The sequence below is a fragment of the Polyodon spathula genome, chromosome 45 (assembly GCF_017654505.1).
Source record: "Polyodon spathula isolate WHYD16114869_AA chromosome 45, ASM1765450v1, whole genome shotgun sequence".
Taxonomy (NCBI): Eukaryota; Metazoa; Chordata; class Actinopteri; order Acipenseriformes; family Polyodontidae; genus Polyodon; species Polyodon spathula.
In genome coordinates, this window is record NC_054578.1 from 1,207,599 (window position 1) to 1,232,598 (window position 25,000).

The 25,000-nt window shown below is 47.7% G+C and overlaps 2 protein-coding genes across 4 annotated transcripts in view; one reads left to right on the forward strand and one right to left on the reverse strand.

The window, feature by feature from the left end:
* LOC121305872 overlaps positions 1-16,633 on the forward strand; it is a 21,324-nt gene extending 4,691 nt beyond the window's left edge. Inside the window, exons 3-11 of the mRNA XM_041237526.1 lie at positions 6,769-7,227; positions 8,006-8,464; positions 8,741-9,216; positions 9,964-10,258; positions 11,447-11,586; positions 13,404-13,443; positions 13,581-13,697; positions 14,941-15,138; positions 15,411-16,633. Coding sequence (XP_041093460.1) covers positions 6,769-7,227; positions 8,006-8,464; positions 8,741-9,216; positions 9,964-10,258; positions 11,447-11,586; positions 13,404-13,443; positions 13,581-13,697; positions 14,941-15,138; positions 15,411-16,480 — 3,254 coding nt within the window. The 3' untranslated portion in view covers positions 16,481-16,633. The remainder of the gene's footprint in view (positions 1-6,768; positions 7,228-8,005; positions 8,465-8,740; positions 9,217-9,963; positions 10,259-11,446; positions 11,587-13,403; positions 13,444-13,580; positions 13,698-14,940; positions 15,139-15,410) is intronic.
* A 4,118-nt stretch (positions 16,634-20,751) lies between these two features.
* The window catches only part of LOC121305942 (zinc finger protein 658B-like), a 5,894-nt gene continuing 1,645 nt past the window's right edge, over positions 20,752-25,000 (reverse strand). The window contains exons 1-3 of one of the 3 annotated variants that reach the window (XM_041237638.1): positions 23,726-23,830; positions 22,244-22,666; positions 20,752-22,050 (exon numbers count right to left, since the gene is read on the reverse strand). In XM_041237638.1, coding sequence (XP_041093572.1) covers positions 21,110-22,050; positions 22,244-22,666; positions 23,726-23,795 — 1,434 coding nt within the window. In that variant the 5' untranslated portion in view covers positions 23,796-23,830 and the 3' untranslated portion in view covers positions 20,752-21,109. Of the gene's footprint in view, positions 22,054-22,243; positions 22,667-23,725; positions 23,831-25,000 lie in introns of those variants that run through there. The other 2 variants (XM_041237636.1, XM_041237637.1) reach the window with 2 other exon arrangements.

A 25,000-nucleotide genomic window follows, 5' to 3' on the forward strand; every position in this document is an offset into this window, starting at 1 on the left:
TCAGTCTTGAACAAAGAAGACTACGTGGCGACCTAATTCAAGCATTCAAAATTCTAAAAGGTATTGAGTGTCGACCCAAGGGACTTTTTCAGCCTGAAAAAAGAAACAAGGACCAGGGGTCACAAATGGAGTTTAGAAAAAGGGGCATTCAGAACAGAAAATAGGAGACACTTTTTTACACAGAGAATTGTGAGGGTCTGGAATCAACTCCCCAGTAATGTTGTTGAAGCTGACACCCTTGGATCCTTCAAGAAGCTGCTTGATGAGATTTTGGGATCAATAAGCTTGTAAACTTTCTTATGTTCTTATGTTCTTATGTGGCTGTGTGTGTGTGTGGAGTGTGTGTGTGTGAGTCAGTGTGTGTGTGTGTGTGTGTGTGTGTGTGTGTGTGTGTGTGTGTCATTGTGTGTGTGTGAGTCAGTGTGTGTGTGTGTGTGTGTGTCATTGTGTGTGTGTGTCAGTGTGTGTGTGTGTGTGTGTGTGTGTGTGTGTGTGTGTGTGTCAGTGTGTGTGTGTGTGTGTGTGTGTGTGTGTGTGTGTGTGTGTGTGTGTGTGTGTGTGTGTGTGTGTGTCATTGTGTGTGTGTGAGTCAGTGTGTGTGTGTGTCTGAATACCATAAATTATTAGCATTGTGTGTACAGCGTGTGTGTGGTTTCAAATGCAATTTGATTCGATTCGATCCGGTGTGTGTATGAGTCAATGTGTGTGTGTGTGTGTGTGTGTGTGTGTGTGTGTGTGTGTCTAATACCATAAATTATTAGCATTGTGGCTACAGCGCCTATACTGGTTTCAAATGCAATTTTTTAAAATTGGATTACACTGTGTAACACAGTTTGTGTTCCTGGGTAGTAAGTGTTATTTCCTAATTGCTTATGCCTCAAAAGTATAGAAAATGGCTATTATTCCCCACAAACTTTGCTTTTGTGACCAGGACAGTGATATTTCGTATTTACATTATAATCGTAAATCTCGAAAAACTACTCACTTCTAAATCTTTTGTAGTCATCTTTGTATTACTTTAGTATAAATGCATGTTAATTTGGATTCATATGTTGTTTTTTTCTGACTTTATTATGTGAACGAATACAATATACAAGACACACATTTGCCCGTTTTCTCATTGGAAATAGTGATATTTTGAAATATCACTGTCCTGGTCACAAAAGCAAAGTTTGTGGGGAATAATAGCCATTTTCTATACTTTTGAGGCATAAGCAATTAGGAAATAACACTTACTACCCAGGAACAAAAATTGTGTTACATAGTGTTATTTTATTATTATTATTATTATTTTAAATATAACATTCCGTTTTAATGTTTGCAATGGTTTTGTTTCGGTTCTGTCTTCTATAACTGCAAATAATTATGAAGTGAATTATATATATATATATATATATATATATATATATATATATATATATATATATATATATATATATAAGAAATAAAGTATATTTGGGATTCTCGTAGCGTCACCGTGACGCGGCTGCTCAGCTCCTCAGCCCCGCCCTGCAGCCCTCACTACACCGCGTGTAATTGAGCGATACCCGCAGAGCAGACCCGTCCCGGGTGAAGAACCGGACCCGGGCACAGCGGACCCACCGGGCCGAGTGAGAGCATCACCCAGAAAACAATGCAAAGCAAACAGCAAGCCTGTCAGGCGGAAGGGTCCGGCGAGTCTCTGCCGGAGGACGCAGGCTTGCCCCTTCTCAATAAAACAAAGCCGGCTCTCCTGGGACGGGACGGGACGGGACGGGACTGTGAGATGATGCAGGGAAGTCCGTTTTCGTTTTGAAATGTCATTTTGAAATGGGAGGGACGGATTCATCGAGCAAACTGAACTCTGAACCGCTCTGAACTGATCGCAAAACCGCGTTACGACGTTAATAACGCGGCTGGTGCTGATTGTGAAGTAATTCGTTATTTATATATTTTCAATTCCTCTTTTAAAACACCCCAGAGTTGTGTTACGATGGCTTGAAATCTATCTATCTATCTATCTATCTCTATATATCTATCTATCTATCTATCTATATATATATATATATATATATATATATATATATATATATATATATATATATATATATCGAAACGTTGGGCAGCTGGCTCTTTGAGCTAAAATATCTATCTATCTAACTATCTGTCTATGTATCTATCTATCTATATCGATAGATGGATGTATATATAGATATATTTTCTTGGTGTCTTTGTCTGATGTCGCTGTGCTGTCCGCGCAGCGCTGTCGCGCATTCCAGTCGCAGCAAAACCCAATTCAAACAAACCCCACAGTGACACAGCAGCGGCCATAGAAGGAAATAATAATAATAATAATAATAAAAAAAACAACAACCAGCGTACATCCGAAAACCGCTCTGTCCCTCCCCTGGCTGACTGTGTCGATGGTGATGAAACCGGACCCATTTCGGCTCCTCCGTGGAGCCGCGGCGCGTTTTTAAAATACGGCGGCGCGGAGCCCACATGGCGGCCAGCGGTATTCCTGTTTCATAACCTTTCGAGTTACTTCTCGCTAGGAAGTAGATCTGTCCCAGTCCGGTTCAGGGAGAAGCACTCTGACGGGTTTGGGGACGAAAAAAATCGTACTTGTGAAGTTTTGCGTTTATTTAGACCCCCTCCCCGCGGTAGTTTTGGATAAGCTCCAGTCGGTAATTAAGCGCAACCCGCGGACCGCGCTATCGCTGCGCTGGGAATTGTTTTGTGTGTTTGAATGCGGTTTACGCGCTGTATCGCGTTTCCCCACCGGCTGTCTCGTCAGCTTAACTCAATAAATCATGACTCTGAACCGTAGAGTTTAAAAAATGTGGATTTGGTAAGAAGCCAGTGTTTTTTTTTTTTTTTTATTAATTTGTTTGTGTGTAAGCAATTCAAAACGCAGCGGTTTGTTTTTTGGTTGTAAATATTTGATGCCTAACACGGTTAAGATAAGGAGAAGGCTGTTATTAACAAGACGTGTGTTTTTTGGGTTTTTTTTTTTTCATTGAGGTTTCGAAACCAGAATTATTTATTTATTTTATGCTTTTGCGAAATTGCAAAAGTCGTCGGGAACACATTCGCCCAGTTCCGAATGGAAAATGGAGACGGGGGATGAAAGTCAGGAGCTGAGATTTGGAAATGTCAGAGAAACGAGGACCAGGGATGGTTAGATACGTGTGTGTGTGTGTGTGTGTGTGTGTTTTTTTTTTTTTTTTTTAAATCTTGGAGATAAACTCGTTTGTTTTTTCCACTCCGAAGTTCCCCTGAAGGAGTGCTTTGTAGAATTCCCTAACGCGCATTTGGAGCGCTTTGACACGGAGTCGGGTTGCGGTTTATCATCAGGACAACCTCGTTTAAATAAATAAGATCAATCTCCCTTGCTGTGCACCCCCTCCTCCCTCCTCCCTCCTAAGTTGTGTAGAAACTTCATTTTTAATTTTAGCAGTAGTGCTTTTATGCAGTAAACCGTCTTTGAATTATTGAACCCTCTATGTTTGTTGTGTTATTTTCAAGCATCGGTTTTATTTCATTTATATATCGTTTTTTTTTTTTTTTTTTTTTTAAATTGTGTACAAAATGGCCTGTGGTTTTTTTTCACCAAACACGGAATTGTCATGTTTTAATCTCTTCCAGTGTTTAAAGTTATTTCAAAAGTCAAATGGTTGTCCACACACAGCTCTGGTCAAAGGCTGTGCATCACCATCGTCCTTACCTGATAGAGTTAACCTGAATTGCACACTGCTTTGTAGTTGTCGTGTCCCCCCCGCCTCTGGGCAAGCCGGTCTCTTATTTTGTAATGTTTTTTTTTCAGTGGACACGTTTGTCTCCCGGAGTGGCCCTGTCAAGCTGAGAGGGACACGGAGACTTTTTGTCCCGGAACCGTGTTTCACAGCGGCTGGTCCTGAAAAGGTGGCTTGGTGTTCTGTGGGCTTTAGGAACCAGATTTCAACCCGTCGACCCGGTTTTATAAATCCTGTAAATTTAATCTGTTTCCTTGCATGTATTTGAATGATTCGTGGTTGTATTGTAATACCCCTGATCGCTGTTCGCTCCTGTCGGCAAAATCTGTTCTTAATCGAGTCTGGACTTTGGGAGCGAAGAGGGGGGACCCTGGACTGGAGCCTCTCCCCATTAGAGGGGGCCCAGAACTGGAGTGAAGGGTGGGGGGTCAATTATTTGAGAGGGGGGGGGGGCACCACCAGTATGAAAATCCACTGGTCAATCCACCCAGGTGGGAGGCTGTACCCACGCTCTGGTTTCTCTCCTGTGTGAATTTGCTGGTCTTTTCAGTGCCGTCGACTCTCTCCACAGCCCCCCGTCCCCGTCCCCTCTCTCGTTCAGCGCGGAGCTGCTTTTAATCCCCTCGTGTGAATGTGCTGGGGGTTTAATCGCTGGGGGGGGGGGAGGGTCACTTCTCCAACTGCCCGCTTTCCACTTCTCTGAACAGCCTGCATCCTTTCTCAGAGTTAGACCTTCTGACTTCAGCTCTTAAACAATTGCAGTTCAAGTTATCTATCAGATGTTAGGGCTAACCTGAAATATGCAAACTGTTCAAGAGCTGAAGTCAGAAGGTCTAATGAAGCCCATGATCAGATCAGTGAAGGGTCTGGTTCAGTGATTGAGAGCTGGGTTGGCACGGAAACCAGCAGCCGCAGCAGGGGGGGGGTCCCCCGGGAGCGGGTTTGGGAACCCCCTGGCTAGAGTTGGAGGATTGAAACATTTAATAAAAAAGAGAGGGGAGACTGCTTCCCTTCAAGAGGCGCTGAAAACAACCCTGACAATTCACAGTGGGGGGAAGGCTGTACCCACGCTCTGGTTTCTCTCCTGTGTGAATTTGCCAGGGTGTCTTTTCAATACTGACGACCCCCGACCCCCGAGCCTCTCCCCCGATTCGGCACAGCGCACTGCTGCATCTCCTTGAAGAACGGGGGGAGACTTCCTCTGGTGTGAGATTTGATGTCAGCCAGAGCGCGCGAATTGCAGTCTGCTCTGTAGTGTGACTAGAGCTGGACAGGGGAGGTGAAACAAGCTTATAAATGTAAGAGAGATCAGAAATGCCCGCTCTCTCGCATGCTGGATTGTCGCTTGTGTGTTTTGTTTTTGTGTGTAGCGTTGCAGTTTGTTGATTTTACGAGAGTGGCTGATCTTCATCAGGACGGCGTTTCAGTGGGAAAGCTCTGAAGCACGACTTCACAGTCCCTGTGACCTACAGCCCTGCCTCACCCCCACGCCCCTCTGTGAAGAGGTCTTCTCTTTGTTACCAGTTTTGCAGCACACTTAATCTCTCTCCTCTCTCTCTCTTCTCTCTTCTCTCTCCTCTGTCTCTCTTCTCTCTCCTCTGTCTCTCTTCTCTCTCCTATGTCTCTCTTCTCTCTCCTCTCTCCCCTCTGTCTCCTCCCTCTCTCTCTCTTCTCTCTCCTCTCTGTCTCTCTTCTCTCTCCTCTGTCTCTCTCCCCTCTCTCATATTGGTATGTCATGACAATGAATAAGAATTCTGTTGCCAAAACACATACACATGAAATAAACAACTAAAATAAAGTTGCTTTCTCTGTATATATTTTTATTGTAACCCTAAACAGTATCACTCCTTCCTCTATATTGAATAATTCACCCCCTCCCCCTATATTAAACAGCACCCCCTCCTCTATATTAAACACCCCCTCCTCTGTATTAAACAGCACCCCCTCCTCTATATTAAACACGCCCTCCTCTATATTAAACACCCCCTCCTCTATATTAAACACCCCCTCCTCTATATTAAGCACCCCCTCCTCTATATTAAACACCCCCTCCTCTATATTAAACACCCCCTCCTCTATATTAAACACCCCCTCCTCTATATTAAACACCCCCTCCTCTATATTAAACACCCCCTCCTCTATATTAAACACCCCCTCCTCTATATTAAACACCCCTCCTCTATATTAAACACCCCCTCCTCTATATTAAACACCCCCTCCTCTATATTAAACACCCCCAGTGCGTTAGGAAGCGTGTCTCTTCTGTGGCAGTGACCGCACAGAGCCTGTTCTCCCTGCCCAGCCAGGGCTGCCTGTGTCCATGCTTTCCCCATGGCCGGGGCTGAGGATCTGCCTCTGCTTCGGGTTCCTCACAGCCACCAGCTCTTCTGCCAAGGGTCTCGTTTCTATTCAGGGTCCCCATGCTCCAGACTGGACAGTCTTATAATTTGGTTGACACTAATCAGAATTATTTTTTTGCACAACCCTGTCCTGGAGCTGACGTCACTATTGCACCCTCTCCCTCCCTGCTCCAAAACTCCGCGCCCAATCACAGCAGCAGCAGCAGCCTCTGGGTTTGCATCCAACCAATCACAGCAGTCTCTTTTGGAGGGGGGAGGGCTGGGGGGGGGTGACGCCTTTTCGATAAACAAGACCCAAGCGAAACAGCCTATGCGCTGACGTCACCGTGCAACTATCCCATTGGCGCAACCATTACGGATCCAGCTCTGGAGTTTCTGTCATCGTCTGATTTAAAGTTTCCAAAGCGACGGAGCTGCTCAGCCAATCGCGATGCCGGTTTTCCTTCCAGCGTGTGCGACTGCAGCCAATAACGAGGTCACGGTTTGAGCCCGTCCCGCCCACTCGCCGTGCACCGTGGAGGAGGTTGTGTTTGCTGATGGCAGGCGGGGGTGTCGTTTGCTTCTTCTTTGCCCTGCAGGAGTCGGTTTGCTGCGATGCTAAAGTGCCTGGCTGCGGATTGGGACTCTCTTAGCGTTGTGTTTTAAACGTGTTCCCCGGCTTAGTGTCTGCTGAGGGAATTCCGTCCCTAACTCCGGTATTGCTATTGCAGGAATACGACGCAACCAAAACAAAGCAATTAATAATATTGCTTGTAATAACAGCGAGGATTGCGCCGGACCGGGCTCCAAGGCGATGGACGCGATCGGCGAGCCCGCGTCGTGCTTTCACGACGAGCTCGCCTCCACCGTGGAGCACGCCGTGCAAGCGGCCGTGGACACGGTCCTGCGCGAAATCAGCAGGGTCGTGGGGGGCAGACTCGCCCGCTGCCGGAGGGAAATGGCCGGCAAGGAGAAAGAGATCGCAAGCCTGAGGCTGAGGCTGGAAATATCCCAGGGCGAGCTGGAAGCGGTGCGGCGGTGCGTCAGCGCGGCGGACGCCAACATCAAGCGAGCCCTGGGAAGCGTGAGCGCCGGCTGCAAGGGGAGAGACCGGCCGGGGATTGAGAGCCGGCGGGTATTCAGCAGCGTGCAAGGTCGGTTTGCAACACCAAACACGATTCAGACAGTCCACACCGAGTTTCAATAGCCATAGTTTTATGTAGTGTACAGAATCATATAAAAACTACAGCTCCCAGCATGCCACTACGCTAGCAGTAACAGTGAGGGATGCTGGGAGCTGTAGTTCAGAGGCTAAGTTTCAATAGCCATAGTTTAATATATTATACAGCGACGCCAAACACGATTCAGACACCCCCCTGAGTTTCAATAGCCATAGTTTAATATATTATACAGCAACACCAAACACGATTCAGACACCCCCCTGAGTTTCAATAGCCATAGTTTAATATATTATACAGCAACACCAAACACGATTCAGACACCCCCCTGAGTTTCAATAGCCATAGTTTAATATATTATACAGCAACACCAAACACGATTCAGACACCCCCCTGAGTTTCAATCTGCATAGTTTTATATATTATACAGCAACACCAAACACGATTCAGACACCCCCCTGAGTTTCAATAGCCATAGTTTAATATATTATACAGCAACACCAAACACGATTCAGACACCCCCCTGAGTTTCAATAGCCATAGTTGTATATATGGCAGGACTGTGACTCATAGCACAGCAGTGTGATCCAGTCCTGGTTTCACTGTGAATTATTAAGCACGTGTCACACCACCTGGGGGCTGATCAAGCTGGTAGCAAAACCTGGAATGGGTGACCCCGCTGTCCTCAACATAATCATATTTTTGCTAAACATTACACCCCCCCCTTCCCCCCCCCCCCCCCCCCCCCCTACAGATACCAGAGAGGGACACACTTCCCTTGAATTGGAGTCAGAACCCAAAGCAGAGTCTTCTTACCCACCACAGGAGGTCTTGCATGGGGAGTGGGGAGCTGCTCAAATGCCGGCCGCAGACGGGACGTGTGTGGAGAGCAGCGAGCTGAGCGAGGAGAACCTGGAACTGGAGTGCATCCTCGTCAAGGAGGAGGCGACCGAAGTAGAGTACATCTCCATCACGGGAGAGGTTTCTACAGAGAGTGACTTTCGCGAGTTCCAGGACAGCGGACTCTGCGACGCTGGTCCTCCTGAACTGGTCTGCGTGAAACCCAGCCAGCGTGGCTCTGAAGACACTTGTTCTAGTGTTGGAGAAGAGGGCACTGTGCTGGGGTCCATTCCGAGGAAACATCACACCCCTCAGGAAAGAGCCGCAGGTGGAAAAGAGGAAGGAGCAGCGGCGTCCTCTAGCAGCGCAGCATGTGAGTCGAATTCAGTGTTTCTCTTAGTGCTGTACAGCTCTGGTCAAAAGGTTTGCATCACCCTCTATATAGAATGAACTCCCTCAGCTTCATAGAGTCCAGTGAAAGCTGCTGAATAATGTTCCCTTGTTCTCATATTGAATTGCACCCCCTCTATATAGAATGAACTCCCTCAGCTTCATAGAGTCCAGTGAAAGCTGCTGAATAATGTTCCCTTGTTAACATTGTGAATATCCTGTTGTCGGGACCTTATATCTTCTCTTCTTTCTTCCAAAGCAGATGACCCAGAAAAAGATTCCATGATCTCTTCTTGCGGGAGAGGGCATCGCCACTCGCTGGCCCAAAGGCGTCCTGCTTACCTGCCCTCCTGGATTTCGGAGCCCGAGAATCCTCTGTTGAGCCACTCCGAAACGCTGAGCTCGGTGCCCGGGCCGGGGGTCTGTCAGCTGACTCCCGCTCAAGCCGGCCAGCTGGACCACCAGGGGGAGCCTCCGTTTGCTCTCGGTGAATTCGAGAGGGGCTTCCAGCGCTTCGATTCGCAGCTGGCGGGCCGCGCCGGGCGCTGGGGGAGGGGCGGGGATTCCAGCCCCCCGGGCGAGGGGGGAACCGCCCCGGCAGGGGGCTCTTCAGCGTACCATTGCCCCGAATGTGGCAAGAGCTTCACCAACCTGCGCAACTTGAAAACACACCAGCTCATCCACTCCGGAGAGAAGCCTTACCAGTGTGGGCAGTGTGGCAAGAGCTTCAGACAGGTGTGTGGAATTGAGAACGCCTTCGTCACTGCCGATATTATTATTGTTATTATGAACGGCTGTAGGTAAATGGAATTGAACGGCACGGTTATGATTTTGGACCGCAGACGAATTCTAACGCAGTCGGGACTCGGTTGGCCGAAGGGGAACTGTTGTGCCGGCATTGTGAGCTAGGGGGAGGGTTGAAACGGAGACGCGCTTCCTGTTGTAGAAATACAAATACGGGCCTGGGGGGGGGATATATTCCTAAATTTGAGAGCTGAATACAGCTCAAACCCCTCGGGCAGGATTGAAGTCCCGGTCTTACAGGGAGAGGAGGACGGACTGCGAATCTGTCCCCACCTGCCACAGACTGAGGGAGGGAGGGAGGGAGGGGAGAGGTGCACTGTTCCTGGAGAAGGAATCCGCTCTGCTCCTAGATAGGTCATGTTGATTTGCTGAATTGTAAATTTCAGTGGCAGTGTCTGCGCTTGGAATCCAGCCATGCCCACGAAATCAGAATTCATTGCAAATATTTCTTTAGACCGAAAATGTTAGTGGGGCTAATTTCGAGCGATCGGGTCCACCTGCAGACTCAGGGGTCAGGAGGTTCTCTTCGTGAATCCGGTCCGGATCGCTCACTCGGAGTTTTGTACCCCCTTCACCCAGTGCGTGTGAGCGGACTTGATCGTCTGTGTTAGCCCCGGACCGCTGTTCTCTTGGGATCGGGTTTGTTTCGCTGAAACGTTTGGTTTCCTTTCCCGGCAGATGGGGGCGGTCAGGAAGCACCAGAGGATCCACACCGGGGAGAAGCCCTATCAGTGCACGGAGTGCGGGAAGAGCTTCAACGAACTGGGGAACCTGCGGAAGCACCAGAGGATCCACGCCGGGGTCAAGCCCTACCGCTGCCCGGTGTGCGGCCGCGGGTTCGTGCAGTCGGAGCACCTGAAGAAGCACAGGCGGACTCACGCGGGGGAGAAGCCGCACCGCTGCCCTCAGTGCTGGCAGGGCTTCGCCGACCCGCACAGCTTGAGAACTCACCAGTGCGGTCTGATGAGCGCGTGAGAGGGAGAGTTTGAAAAGGGGGGGGGGGGGTGTCGAACCTCTCCTTCTTGGACGGTCTGATGCAGAGTTTTTACGAAGTGTTCCCTGCACTGTTTTTACTGTTTGCACAGCGGCTGAAAATTTGTAATTAAAGTGGGGTTTTTTTTAGCGTGTTTTTTTTTTTCTGGTGTTCTGTTGAAAGCAGTTTGTTAATAATAATAATAATAATCATAATAATAATATGATATGAACATGTTTTATATTTTTAACATCGTGTAGCGTTATCAGCAGCTCTCTTTCACCTGAGTGAAGCCTCATCAGTTCGTTCTGCAGAGCGATGCACATCAGTGAACAACTTCGCACTCCCACATCGTTTCAATGATCAAATTACACTGTGTAACAATTGGTTTTTTTTTTTTGGTTCCTGGGTAGTAAGTGTTATTTCCTAATTGCTTATGCCTCAAAAGTATAGAAGACGGCTATTATTCCCCACAAACTTTGCTTTTGTGACCAGGACAGTGATATTTCAAAATATCACTGTTTCCAATGGGAAAACGGGCAAATGTGTGTCTTTTCGCTCACATAAAGTCAGAAAAAAACAACATATGAATCCAAATTAACATGTATTTATACTAAAGTAATACAAAGATGACTACAAAAGATTTAGAAGTGAGTAGTTTTTCGAGATTTACGATTATACTGTAAATACGAAATATCACTGTCCTGGTCACAAAAGCAATGTTTGTGGGGGAATAATAGCCATTTTCTCTACTTTTGCGGCATAAGCAATTAGGAAATAACACTTACTATCCAGGAACAAAAACTGTGTTGCATAGTGTTATATAAAACATCTCTCTTCTCTCTCTCTCTCTCTCTCTCTCTCTCTCTCTCTCTCTATTCAATTCAATCTCTCAATCCAATCTCTTGCTCTCTCAATTCAATTCATCCCTCAATTCAATCTTTCAATTCAATTCAATCTCACTCAATTCAATCTCTCAATTCAATCTCACTCAATTCAATTAAATTTATCTCTCAATTCAATCTCTCTTCTCTCCTCTCCCCCTCTCCTCTCTCATCTCTCTTCTCTCTCTCTCACTTCAATCTGTCTCAGTTCAATCTCTCTCCTCTCAATTCAATTGAATCCCTCTCTCAGTTGAACTGAATTGAATCTGCTTTTCTTCTCTCTGGGTGCGTTCATGTTGCGCAGACGTTTCAGAGTCTGCGCAGATCTCACGTCAAACGACACTGGTCTGCGCGCAGCTCGGCAGCCTGCGTGAACGCAGCCGGGTCTGGCGACAGAGGGGCACGCATCCTCTGCGCTCGGAGTCTGCGCAGACCCTGCAGATTGTAAAAGCGGCTGCGCAGGAGCAGAGCCGCCTTCAAAACAATGCAAGAGCGCCACCCGTGCAAGAGGGGCGCAGGGAAGCACATGCAGGATTAGAGATCGGGGCATCGCCGCCTGGAGCGGGGGGGTGTGAATAACACAGAGAAAGAGCTTGCATGAATCACAGCTATTGCATTGTGAATGAGAAATACCGCTGCAATGATGCTTCTGCGATTAAAGAGCTCGCATGAATCACAGCTATTGCACTGTGAATGAGAAATACCGCTGCAATGATGCTTCTGCGATTAAAGAGCTCGCATGAATCACAGCTATTGCACTGTGAATGAGAAATACCGCTGCAATGATGCTTCTGCGATTAAAGAGCTCGCATGAATCACAGCTATTGCACTGTGAATGAGAAATACCGCTGCAATGATGCTTCTGCGATTAAAGAGCTCGCATGAATCACAGCTATTGCACTGTGAATGAGAAATACCGCTGCAATGATGCTTCTGCGATTAAAGAGCTCGCATGAATCACAGCTATTGCACTGTGAATGAGAAATACCGCTGCAATGATGCTTCTGCGATTAAAGAGCTCGCATGAATCACAGCTATTGCACTGTGAATGAGAAATACCGCTGCAATGATGCTTCTGCGATTAAAGAGCTCGCATGAATCACAGCTATTGCACTGTGAATGAGAAATACCGCTGCAATGATGCTTCTGCGATTAAAGAGCTCGCATGAATCACAGCTATTGCACTGTGAATGAGAAATACCGCTGCAATGATGCTTCTGCGATTAAAGAGCTCGCATGAATCACAGCTATTGCACTGTGAATGAGAAATACCGCTGCAATGATGCTTCTGCGATTAAAGAGCTCGCATGAATCACAGCTATTGCACTGTGAATGAGAAATACCGCTGCAATGATGCTTCTGCGATTAAAGAGCTCGCATGAATCACAGCTATTGCATTGTGAATGAGAAATACCGCTGCAATGATGCTTCTGTGATTAAAGAGCTCGCATGAATCACAGCTATTGCACTGTGAATGAGAAATACCGCTGCAATGATGCTTCTGCGATTAAAGAGCTCGCATGAATCACAGCTATTGCACTGTGAATGAGAAATACCGCTGCAATGATGCTTCTGTGATTAAAGAGCTCGCATGAATCACAGCTATTGCACTGTGAATGAGAAATACCGCTGCAATGATGCTTCTGCGATTAAAGAGCTCGCATGAATCACAGCTATTGCACTGTGAATGAGAAATACCGCTGCAATGATGCTTCTGCGATTAAAGAGCTCGCATGAATCACAGCTATTGCATTGTGAATGAGAAATACCGCTGCAATGATGCTTCTGCGATTAAAGAGCTCGCATGAATCACAGCTATTGCACTGTGAATGAGAAATACCGCTGCAATGATGCTTCTGCGATTAATATTCAAACGAGACTAGCAACACCGTGGACGATATTCCATGCCAAAATTAAAAATAAACACATGAATAAATCAATCAATGTCCATGTATTTATTCATTTCAACATGTATATATTTATTTCTATATGCATTTATTTATTCATGTATTTATTCATTTATTTATTGGGCCCTGGATGTATTTATGTATTTATTTTATGTTTGATTTATTTACTTGTCTAGTTATGATGGAGCTGTGTGGGAACCGTGAAAAAAAAACACTATAGTCTTCTGCAATCAGAAATCTCTCTCAATTAAATCTCTCTCTCTCTCTCTCTCTCTCTCTCTCTCTCTCTCTATGCTTGTTAAATATTCCTCCTCGCCAGTTTTTTTTATTTTTTGTTCAATCTTGGCGTGACAGAAAGCCGTGAGCAGCGCTCAGCAGGGCAGCGCCGCAGCCGGCGAGGGGGTGAAACTGGCGCCATGCTGGCTCTAACACAGCGAGGTCTTTAGAGCCAGCATGGCGGGGGCGGACCGCAGAGTCCCCGCCCTCCTGCTAGCCAATCAGCTGCGGAGTTCTGTTCGCTCGGCCAATAAGAAACCCGCGTAAGGCCACGCCCATTATCAGTGACGCTGGTTTTGCCATTCCGTCTCATTTCAGGAAATGCCAGGACTGGGGCTCCCTGCAGAAAGCCCCCTGTGCAATATAACGCTGGTGAGTGCGCCCTCGTGTTTTACTATTGCAAGAGCCCTGTGTGCTTTTCAAATTCATGAGCTGTTTCTGTGGCGTTGTTTTATTTAATTGCACATCCTCCCCCCCCCCCAGCGATTCAGAGTAAAAGCTGCACAGACCCGACGCAGCACGCATGCAATAAAAAAATATATGGAAAATAAATGCTTGATATGCGAACACAGCCAATGCTGCATTGCATCATTATTATTATTATTATTATTATTATTATTATTATTATTATTAAGGTTTCCATTGCATGAGAGTAGATGTTAAAACTTCATGCTGATTTGAACTAAGCTAAGATAGTCCATCTGCGTCTTCATCCACTCGCGTTTCCTTCCATCTGATGATATCCTTCTGTCTGGTGTTGATGGATGAAGTGTAACGCTGGCTCCTGGGATCATCATTTTGCCCCCCCCCCAGCGGATCAGCACACACAGCGGCTGCGATGCTGGCTCCGGGGATCAACCCAGTGCGCTCTCCCCAGTGCATCAGCTGGATTGAGCTGAGCGAGGTGCATCTCTGGGGTCTTCAAGGGGGTAGCTTCAGTCCTCTGTGTTTCGTCGACTGGCCCACGACACCTCAGGAGGGCTGGACAGTGATTCTGGCGTTCCCAGCATCTCCCCCCCCCCCCCCCCACTCAGCTCAGCCCAGCTTACTTACCCGTACATCAGCGTGGCTTTCTTTCTATTGTGCTTGAGATTCCCATCCGGAATCCTTCCCTCTCAACCACAGCCAGTTATTATTATTATTATTATTATTATTATTATTATTGTTTCTAAGCGGACACCTGTCTCCAGGGCGACTTGCAAGAGATCACATGACAGATGAGAACAATTATACAGTAAACTCCATACAAGTACATTATATAATTAAGTTTGAGAGCGATTTTGACTGAGAGCAGTTAAACTTATAGCATTATATATATATATATATATATATATATATATATATATATATATAATATATATATATATATATATATATATGATTAATAATAACAAACAATGTGCTTGAAAGAGTAATTCCTGTAATAAATGTTTAAGAATGATTTCATATAAAGCCCAGTTTCTCCACTCTGGAGATCTGCTAAGCCTCGCTGTGGCGTTGATGAGGCGTTATGTTATTCGCTGGTACTCTGTGATTGTGCAGACCAAGGGAACCGCTGAGAGGGCTCTGATGTATCACTTTCCTGCTTCTAACAATCCTGTCTCCTTTTCTTCAGTGAGAACGGATCAGCCTCACTCACAGGAAGTTTCTGAGATGGAAGCAGCTCACGTCAGCCCAGAGCTTCCTATTCGATGGGTTGTTTCTGCAGACAGGACTGTTGAGATCAAGGAGGAAGTGACTGAGCTGGGGTGCGACCAGGCCAATGAGCGGATCCTGCAGGAGGAAACGCCACCTTCTAGCATCGCTGAGAGAGGTGAGGGAAACTGGAATGCACATCTATAGAGGGGAGGGGCTTCATTGAAAGAGGGGGAAGAGTGTCTGTGGAATATACAGCTGTGGCCAGATGTTTTGCATCACCACCCTGTAGAATGAACTAATTTTGCTTCATAAACTCAAATGAAAAATCTAACCTATCGCTTTGTAGATTTCCACGTTCTTAACGAAAAAACGGACAAATTGAAAAGTGCGTGACAGAGACCAGTAAAACAGGGAACCTTGTTCTCTTCTTTCCCTCTCCTTCTAAAGCAGCTGGCTGCGCTGCAGCACCCCACTGCAAAACCTCTCCTGGTGGCAAGAGTCAAAAACACAGAACGAGTGAAGAAGAACTGACAGCAGAGATCAAAACCGCCCGGCGCCCGCACGGGCCTCGGAGCTCCCCGCCTCCTGTCAAGCCAGGGAGCAGTTCCGCTCCTCCTGGTTCCCTGCAAACCCTCAAGCGACTGTCCCGCGCGAGAGGGGCCCCGTTCCCCTGCGCCGAATGCGGGAAGGCTTTCACTCAGCGCAGCTCCCTCAAAACTCATTTCCGGATTCACGCAGGAGGGGTGGAGTTCCCCTGCCCGGACTGCCAGAAAATCTTCAAGCACCTGCACTCTCTTAAAATCCACCAGCGCACCCACACGGGGGCGAAGCCCTATGCTTGCCCCGAGTGCGGGAAGAGGTTCAATCAGTCGGGAAGCCTCACCAAGCACCAGCGGATTCACACAGGGGAAAAACCGTACCCCTGTGGCGACTGCGGGAAGAGCTTCAACCAACTGGGGCACCTGAACGCGCACAGGCAGGCTCACGCAGCGGTGAAAATGTTTCAGTGCGGCGCGTGCGGGAAGAGCTTTGGCCAGCTTCGCTATCTCGGGGTGCACCAGCGGACTCACACGGGGGAGAAGCCCTATCGCTGCGGCGAGTGCGGGAAGAGCTTCGCCCATTCAAACTCCTTGAAGATCCACCAGCGCGCCCACGCGGGGCAGACCCGCTACATCTGTGACGGGTGCGGGAAGAGCTTCAGCCAGTTCGAGCACCTGACTGTCCACCAGCGGATTCACACCGGGGAGAAGCCCTACCAGTGCTCCGAGTGCGGGAAGAGATTCCGCCATTCCGGGGTGCTGAAGAAGCACCAGCGGATTCACACTGGAGAGAAGCCCTACCAGTGCTCCGAGTGCGGGATGAGATTCAGCCGGGTGGACAACCTGAAGCTGCATCGGATGATTCACACGGGAGAGAAGCCATTCGAGTGTTCGGAATGCGGGAAGGCTTTCAGGGAGATGAAGAAGCTGAAGAACCACCAGCGCGTTCACAGAGCTAGGGTCAGTTCGGAGAGCTGAGAGCGCGCAGGTTTGCTGGACGACAGATCGGTGGCGACACGGCTTTCTGCGTTGAAAACGACTAGCCCGTTTCAGCCCTGTTGATTTTATAATAATAATAATAATAATCTTTATATAGCGCCTTTCACAGCGGACCACCCTCACAAAGCGCTTTACAAGAGACTAGGGTGTGTGAGCCTTGCATCAGCTGCAGAGTCTCTTACAACAACGCATCACCCCAAAGACGCAGCGCAAGGGGGTTCAGTGACTCGCTCGGGGTCCCACACAGGGAGGGCTGAGCTGGGATTTGAACCCGGGTCCCTCCTGGTTACAAGCCCGTTTCTTTAAGCACTGGACCCACGCAGCCTTCGAGTAGAATCGTCCCGAACGGGTTCTAGAAAGATGCAAGGGTTTGCTTGTTTGATGATACAATACAATACAATTACCATCTATAAACATTAACACAATCGAATACGCTTTCAGTTGACGAGAAACCTGCTTCTGCTATTCAAGCTTAGTGCGGAGTGAGGCTTCATTTTGCTTCGGTCAGTACCCAGAGCTCTTCGGGGACTCCGAAAACAGTAACAGTCGCCCCCAATCGGTTCAGCGAGCGGACGGTAAAGTGCTTTGGCGGTTTTATAACAGGAAGCGCTCAACACGAAACGAAATGGGGAAACAGGGGCAGACTTGGGGTTCTTGTCTGCGCTCGGCGACGTCAGCCAGCCGCATGCAGAAGACGCGGAGCTGGACTGACATGATTAACTAATACAATTATTTGTAATTTTTTTGGGGGGTAAAAAAAGTGTTAAGCTTATAAAATTGCTTAACTCTTGATAGTGTAATACATGGTATTGTCACTGCAATGTTTGTTGTATTTCACGTTGTTGTTAATTCTAGAGCTGCGTGTTTGGTAATCTTCCAGAGAGAAGGTGGGGTGGGGGGGGGGTGCTGATGGTCAGTCTTGTAATGGTTACGGACGACAGAATAACGACAACGATAATACTAATAACGAGAGGATCAGCAGAGCAGTTTAACGATCGTTTTTGGTAATTATTTCATGCAGGTTGAACAAACACTTCTAAAGGAGAAGAAACTTGAGTCAAGCTTGTAATTCCTTGTCTTTCCTGAGGAGGGAGCAGTACTCCTGTTAGCTGGAGAGGCGCTTGGGAATGTCAGTCATTGCAATAAATATTTACACCTGTCAACACTAGCAAGTTGCTGTTTCCTGCGTTCTTCAATACCTCTGTGCTCTTGACAGGATAATGTGATTTTTTTTTTTGGGGGGGGGGCTGCATTAGAAAAGGATTACTGTCTATCCTGGCAGCTCTTCCGTCCTGAGTGCAGGCTCTCGTTCCAGACAAATAAAAAGCATTTCGCGACATTTTAGGTCTGCTTCTCAATCGCACGTGTCAACCCGCAAAGGTGCCCGAGAAATGGGCTTGCAGATCTGAGTAGGAGTGAGGAAAAAACCCCTGACGTCGACACATTCGATCTGTTTCTGTAGAGCCTGTTGTGGCTTGAGAGTTTCGAAGGCTTTCTCGTTGATATTCTGAGCGCGAGAGCAGCGCTCGGTGGAGTTATAACAGGAGCTGCCGTGAACAGGCTCCCGCGAGGAACCTCGTTTGCAGTGTCACCTTCCAGGGGCAAACAAAGAATCGCCTTCCCGGGGGGAGACATGCTTCGAGTCCTGTTGCAACCCCGTTCACTCAGCCTCTTAAACGGTCGGCTCTGTTGTCAGGTTTTCTTCTCTGGCACCTCCAGCTGCTGTTTTAAACAGTCTCCACACCCCTTTGATGCAAAGCTTAGTTGCTGGGTTGTCTCTGTGTGTGTGTGTGTGTGTGTGTGTGTGTGTGTGTGTGTGTGTGTAACGTCATGATCAGACCAACCTTACTTGAAGCAGCTCAGTTCTGATCACTTTATACCCTCTTTCCCAGGAAAGAAGACTCCCTGACCGCTGCCCCCCACCACACAAGCACACACACACACACACACACACTGCCTCCCCCCCCCCTGCACACAGACACAATGCCCACACACCAGCATCTCAAGCAGTGTTGTAATTGTAATATTTTCATTAACGCTTTTCATTCTTAAACCTTTATTGTGTCCAAGAAAGAGAAAGAAAACCTACAACAGATGGAAATCAGACTCCCGCTGCGCAGCGGTGTGATCCAGTCCTGCTTTCACTAGGAGTTTAATAATCAGACTCCCGCTGCACAGCGGTGTGATCCAGTCCTGCTTTCACTAGGAGTTTAATAATCAGACTCCCGCTGCACAGCAGTGTGATCCAGTCCTGCTTTCACTAGGAGTTTAATAATCAGACTCCCGCTGCACAGCGGTGTGATCCAGTCCTGCTTTCACTAGGAGTTTAATAATCAGACTCCCGCTGCACAGCGGTGTGATCCAGTCCTGTTTAATAATCAGACTCCCGCTGCACAGCGGTGTGATCCAGTCCTGCTTTCACTAGGAGTTTAATAATCAGACTCCCGCTGCACAGCGGTGTGATCCAGTCCTGCTTTCACTAGGAGTTTAATAATCAGACTCCCGCTGCACAGCAGTGTGATCCAGTCCTGCTTTCACTAGGAGTTTAATAATCAGACTCCCGCTGCACAGCGGTGTGATCCAGTCCTGCTTTCACTAGGAGTTTAATAATCAGACTCCCGCTGCACAGCAGTGTGATCCAGTCCTGCTTTCACTAGGAGTTTAATAATCAGACTCCCGCTGCGCAGCGGTGTGATCCAGTCCTGCTTTCACTAGGAGTTTAATAATCAGACTCCCGCTGCACAGCGGTGTGATCCAGTCCTGCTTTCACTAGGAGTTTAATAATCAGACTCCCGCTGCACAGCGGTGTGATCCAGTCCTGCTTTCACTAGGAGTTTAATAATCAGACTCCCGCTGCACAGCAGTGTGATCCAGTCCTGCTTTCACTAGGAGTTTAATAATCAGACTCCCGCTGTACAGCAGTGTGATCCAGTCCTGCTTTAACTAGGAGTTTAATAATCAGACAACCGCTGCACAGCAGTGTGAACCAGTCCTGCTTTCACTAGGAGTTTAATAATCAGACTCCCGCTGCACTAGTGTGATCCAGTCCTGCTTTCACTAGGAGTTTAATAATCAGACTCCCGCTGCACAGCAGTGTGATCCAGTCCTGCTTTCACTAGGAGTTTAATAATCAGACTCCCGCTGCACAGCGGTGTGATCCAGTCCTGCTTTCACTGGGAGTTTAATAATCACTTAAACTCACGCTGCACAGCAGTGTGATCCAGTCCTGCTTTCACTAGGAGTTTAATAATCAGACACACGCTGGGGCTGATCAAGCTGGGAGCTAGAGAAACCTGGACTGGATCACACTGCTGTGCAACAGGAGTCTGATTAGCCCTGTGCAATAAGGCAATCATTTAGTTTCTGACAGGGGAATTAAAGAGTTTAAAAATATTTTGAAACTTCGATAAAGTAGTTACAGCTGTAGAAATGTTGCTTAAAAGTTAGATTTTTCATAACAACAGACTGAACTTAAAACTCAGTGCAGGTAAATGTGATTTCATTTGCTAGTTCTACCCCACACTTCTTTTAATTAACACTTTATAAATCAACATGCATCTTCAAAATATAAATGTTCACATATACAGTCATATTTCACAATTTACACTTAAATACGACTGTAATATATATATATATATATATATATATATTATCTAATATATATAATATAATGTATGAATATATATCTGCATTTTATAACTCCTATATATATTTTATTATATATATGGAATCAATATGATATAATATGGCTCTCAAAGTTTCACCTGTGTGTGTGACACCGAGAGGTTTTCATAAGTTTAGGGAACCTGAAACTCAATAGATTTAACACAATGTTGTACCTTAGTTCTACAAAATGTACAAAATTACATCACAACAACGGTGAAGTGCACAAGTTTTAACAAGATTTGATTAATGGTTTATGTTTTTTGTCTCTGCAAGCAATTATGACTCTGCTTGGATAAGCGAAGGGCTAACGAGTCAATAGTTAGCAGACGCAAATCTGGCAGCAATTATGACTCTGCTTGGAGAAGTCTCTACCAGCTTTGCCCATCTGGACCCTGCAATATTCGCCCATTCTTCTTTGCAGAATTGCTCAAGTTGGTAAGGGCACCTTCTGGTGAGGACTCTTCAACTCTTTCCACACATTCTCGACTGGATTTGTAATTCATTTTGTAGATTTCATTTTTCACTTTGACGTTACGGACTTTTTTATAGGTGTTGATCAGTGGCAGAAACTGTCCAAAGGGGGGGGGGGGGGGGGGTGCTTTTGAGAGCCGCTGTGTGTGTATATATATATAGATATATAGATATATATATATAACTAGGTTAGGCCTTAATGGGATGGGTAATTTCTCTACATTCCTGAACCTTCTCACACCTCCCCAGTTTGAGCAGCGCTGCTGTAGTTCACAGAGCCGAGATCCTTTTGGGTTCGTTGCAGGCTTGGGATGTCCTGACTTTGCATTCTTCTCTGAATTATTTTTTTTTTGAACAGTTTGAGACCGAGGGGACGAGCGGGGGTCCCTTCTGGCTTTCCGGTTCGATCCGACTACACCGCCCCCCCGATCGCTGGCCCGACTCGACCGACACACCTCTCCCCCCCCCCGCTCAGGGGGTTTCTCTTGTGTGGATTATTTTGTGGTGTATTCCCAGGTTGTCTCTCCGACTGAAGCCCTTCCCGCACACGCTGCACCGATACGGCTTCTCTCCAGTGTGGATACGCTGGTGCGCTTGCAGTCTACACTTCTGAGTGAAACTCCGCCCGCAGTCCGCGCAGTGGAAAGGTTTATCAGCGACGTGGGTCAGCCGGTGCGACTGGAGTTCGCCTTTCTTGCTAAATCTCTTCCCGCACTCGCCGCACTCAAAGGGCTTCTCTCCCGTGTGGATCACGTGGTGTGCTCGAAGGCTGTCTCTGCGGCTGAAACTCTTCCCACAGACCGGGCACAGGTAGGGCTTCTCTCCAGTGTGAAGCTGCTGGTGCGTTTGAAGCCTGCGTTTCTCCGTGAAGCTCTTCCCGCAGTCGGAGCAGTGAAACGGTTTATCGGCGCTGTGAGTTAGCTGGTGGGTCTGCAGGTTTCCTTTCTGAGTAAAACCCCGCCCGCAGTCGGGGCACACGAACGGCTTCTCCCCCGTGTGAATACGCTTGTGTAATTTTAGCCCTGTTGCACCTCTGAATCTCTTCCCACAGTCCGGACACTCGTACGGTTTCTCTCCTGCGTGAACACGCTGGTGCGTTTGAAGGCTTCCCAGGTCAGTGAAACTGCTGCCACACTCAGTACAGTGATACAAGACCTGCTCTGAAGGAATCTGCTGGGGGGTTTGCAGGGAACTGAAGCTGCCCTGGGTTGCAGAGTTGCTGGGATGTGGAGACGCTGTATATCCCAGAGCAAGCGGTCGGCTATCTTGCGCAGAAAGAACTGAGCGAGTTCTCTGTTTCTTCACGTGTTCTTCTTGGGGCGTCGTCTCTCTGCGTTTCTGCTTACGCTGCTGCCCGCCGTCAGTAGAGATCTTGCTCTGGGGTGCTGGAGCGGAGTTGCGTCTTCCTGGATCTGCTTTAGAAGCGCGGGAAACAGAAGCCAAGGTTACTGTACAGCACTGAATCACTTTCCAGCAAGGCTTCACCTCTCAGCCATCGCTGTTAACAACGAGAACGCTGAAAAGCAAAAGCAATTCGAAACTCTCGCTCCTTCACAAAACAGCTGCTATTCTTTATATAAACTGTGTTTTTGATATTCGACTCACATGCTGTGCTGCTAGTGGACGGCGCTGCTCCCCAGCACGGTGTCCCCTGAATGGACCCCAGCCCAGTGTCCTCTTCTCCAACACTAGAACAAGTGTCTTCAGAGACACGCTGACTGGGTTTCACGCAGACCAGTTCAGGAGGACAATCCTCGCAGTGGCTGGATTCCAGCTTAACGATGTTCTCCTCCAGCGTGTTCCCTTTAGAAACTTCCTCTGTGATGTGCACACACTCCAGTTCCACAGCCTCCTCTTTAATGCGGACAGCTTCAAGTTCAGGGCTCTCTTTACTGTCACAAATTGCCAGCTCTGTATTCTCCATTATTCTTCCACACCACTCCTGATCACAGATTTCCTCTTGTGTGTAAACAGCTTCTATCACTGGCCCCTCCTGCGCTTCACTGAAAGCACGTCTCTCTCCAGGATCTGCGTGAAACAAAATCATACACGCTTTTAACTGTCACTGCCCAGATATACACAATACTGTAACTCTGTGGAGTTTAGAACTGATTGAAATAACACATCGTGCATATCCATCCCGTAGAGAGACATGTTCTGATCCAGTTTCAAGCGACTCCTGGTGATATCTGAGAGTTTGGGAGATCACTGTGGTTCAGATAAAGACAATAATAATAATAATAATAATAACTGATGCTTTCTAGAGAAATTATCGTTGACCAGTTAAAGTTGAAAGTGTGTTAAATATGGTCTATCGGTTTAAAAATCTACTCTAGCCTTGTCTGGTTTGATTACTGTGTTCATTGATGGAGAATGTGATGCTGATCAGGGTGGGTCCTGGGTTCGATTGTGTGTGTGTGGGGGGTGTGTGTGTGTGTGTGTGGGTGGGTGGTGTGTGTGTGTGTGTGTGTGTGGGGGGGGGGGGGGGTGGTGGTGTGTGTGTGTGTGTGTGGGGGGGGGGGGGTGGGTGGGTGGGTGTGTGTGTGTGTGGGGTGGGTGGGTGGGTGTGTGGTGTGTGTGTGTGTGTGTGTGTGGTGTGTGTGTGTGTGTGTGTGTGTGTGTGTGTGTGTGTGGTCGGGGGGTGGGGGTGTGTGTGTGTGTGTGTGTGTGTGTGTGTGTGTGGTGTGTGGGGGGGGGGGGGGGGGGGGGGGGGGGGGTGGGGGGTGCGTGCGTGCGTGCGTGCGTGCGTGCCCTGTGACGGACTGGCGTGCAGGGTGTAATTCTGCTTTGCGACCCTGTAAAAGATTACGCGTTTAACGATGATGCATGGTGGTAATAATGAGCATGCGAAGCAGTTGCTTTGTGATGAATAAAGCAGATAGATTTGCGCCACGCTGCTCGCAGGCGTGTTCCTGTGAGAGTCTTGTCACACTGTGTAACAATGAGATGGACAACACTGTGACCCTTCTTCAGCGTTAGCGATCTGAAATGCGATCCTGTTACGGTTCATTACGATGGCCGCGCATTGAATTGCATTTTCGAAACGACTGAACCGCTTATAAGAACAGTAACGTTGTTAAACCTCACCTTGCACCCTGGTGAATAGTCCCTGGTTCCCGTTCCTGCGGCAGTCTTGTTCACTCCAGTCGGGGTTCATGTTTCTGAGAGGTTGGTTACTGTCCGCATCTGCAGCGCTCATGCATTCCCGCACCGCTTTCAACTCGCTCTCTGATATTTCCAATCTCAGCTTCAGCCTTTCATTCTCTTTCTCCTTCCCAGCCATTGCAATCTGAAACTCGTTCAATTTACTGCCCACAACTCTTGTGATTTCCCACAAGACGGTGTCTACAGCCGCTTTCACTGCGTGCTCGATGGCAGAGCCGAGCTCGTCTTGCAAGAACGAAACGGACACGCTGAGGTCCATGCTCGCTGCGTGTTAGCTGCAGAGTGCCGTGCTCGGTGTGTTCACGCTTTATTAATGCTAATCTCGGGGTTGCTCTGCTTGTTATTCGCTCAGCTCTTCCCTTGTTCGGCTCCTCCGCTTCTGCAGGGTAAGAGCCGCGCGCTTCCGCTTCCTTCCCGCTGCCATGGAGACGAGCGCGTCGTGACGTCACCAGACCGGCTCCTCCACCTCCTCCTGCTGCTGCTGCTGCTGCTGCTGCGGCTGCAGTCCCGGGTGCAAGCTGGAGGCGTGAATACTCAGCATCGTTCATCTAGCCGGGCTGCGCTGTTTCCACATCGCTTACAAGCGCCTGAGAAGGGAGTTTGATTAATGCATTCGTTGTGTTGATCTGTGTTTACTGCGCTGTGCTGCTAAGGTGCGTCCACTTGGTTTAAGATCATGAATTCCTAGTTTCACTCAGTTAACAGGCTGTGTGTTTTTTTTCTATCAGTTTATCTGCGTGTTGTGACGCTCCCTCCTCCCTGGTGAGGTGATGGACAGTGCAATAGCTGTGATTCATGCGAGCTCTTTAATCGCAGAAGCATCATTGCAGCGGTATTTCTCATTCACAGTGCAATAGCTGTGATTCATGCGAGCTCTTTAATCGCAGAAGCATCATTGCAGCGGTATTTCTCATTCACAGTGCAATAGCTGTGATTCATGCGAGCTCTTTAATCGCAGAAGCATCATTGCAGCGGTATTTCTCATTCACAGTGCAATAGCTGTGATTCATGCGAGCTCTTTAATCGCAGAAGCATCATTGCAGCGGTATTTCTCATTCACAGTGCAATAGCTGTGATTCATGCGAGCTCTTTAATCGCAGAAGCATCATTGCAGCGGTATTTCTCATTCACAGTGCAATAGCTGTGATTCATGCGAGCTCTTTAATCGCAGAAGCATCATTGCAGCGGTATTTCTCA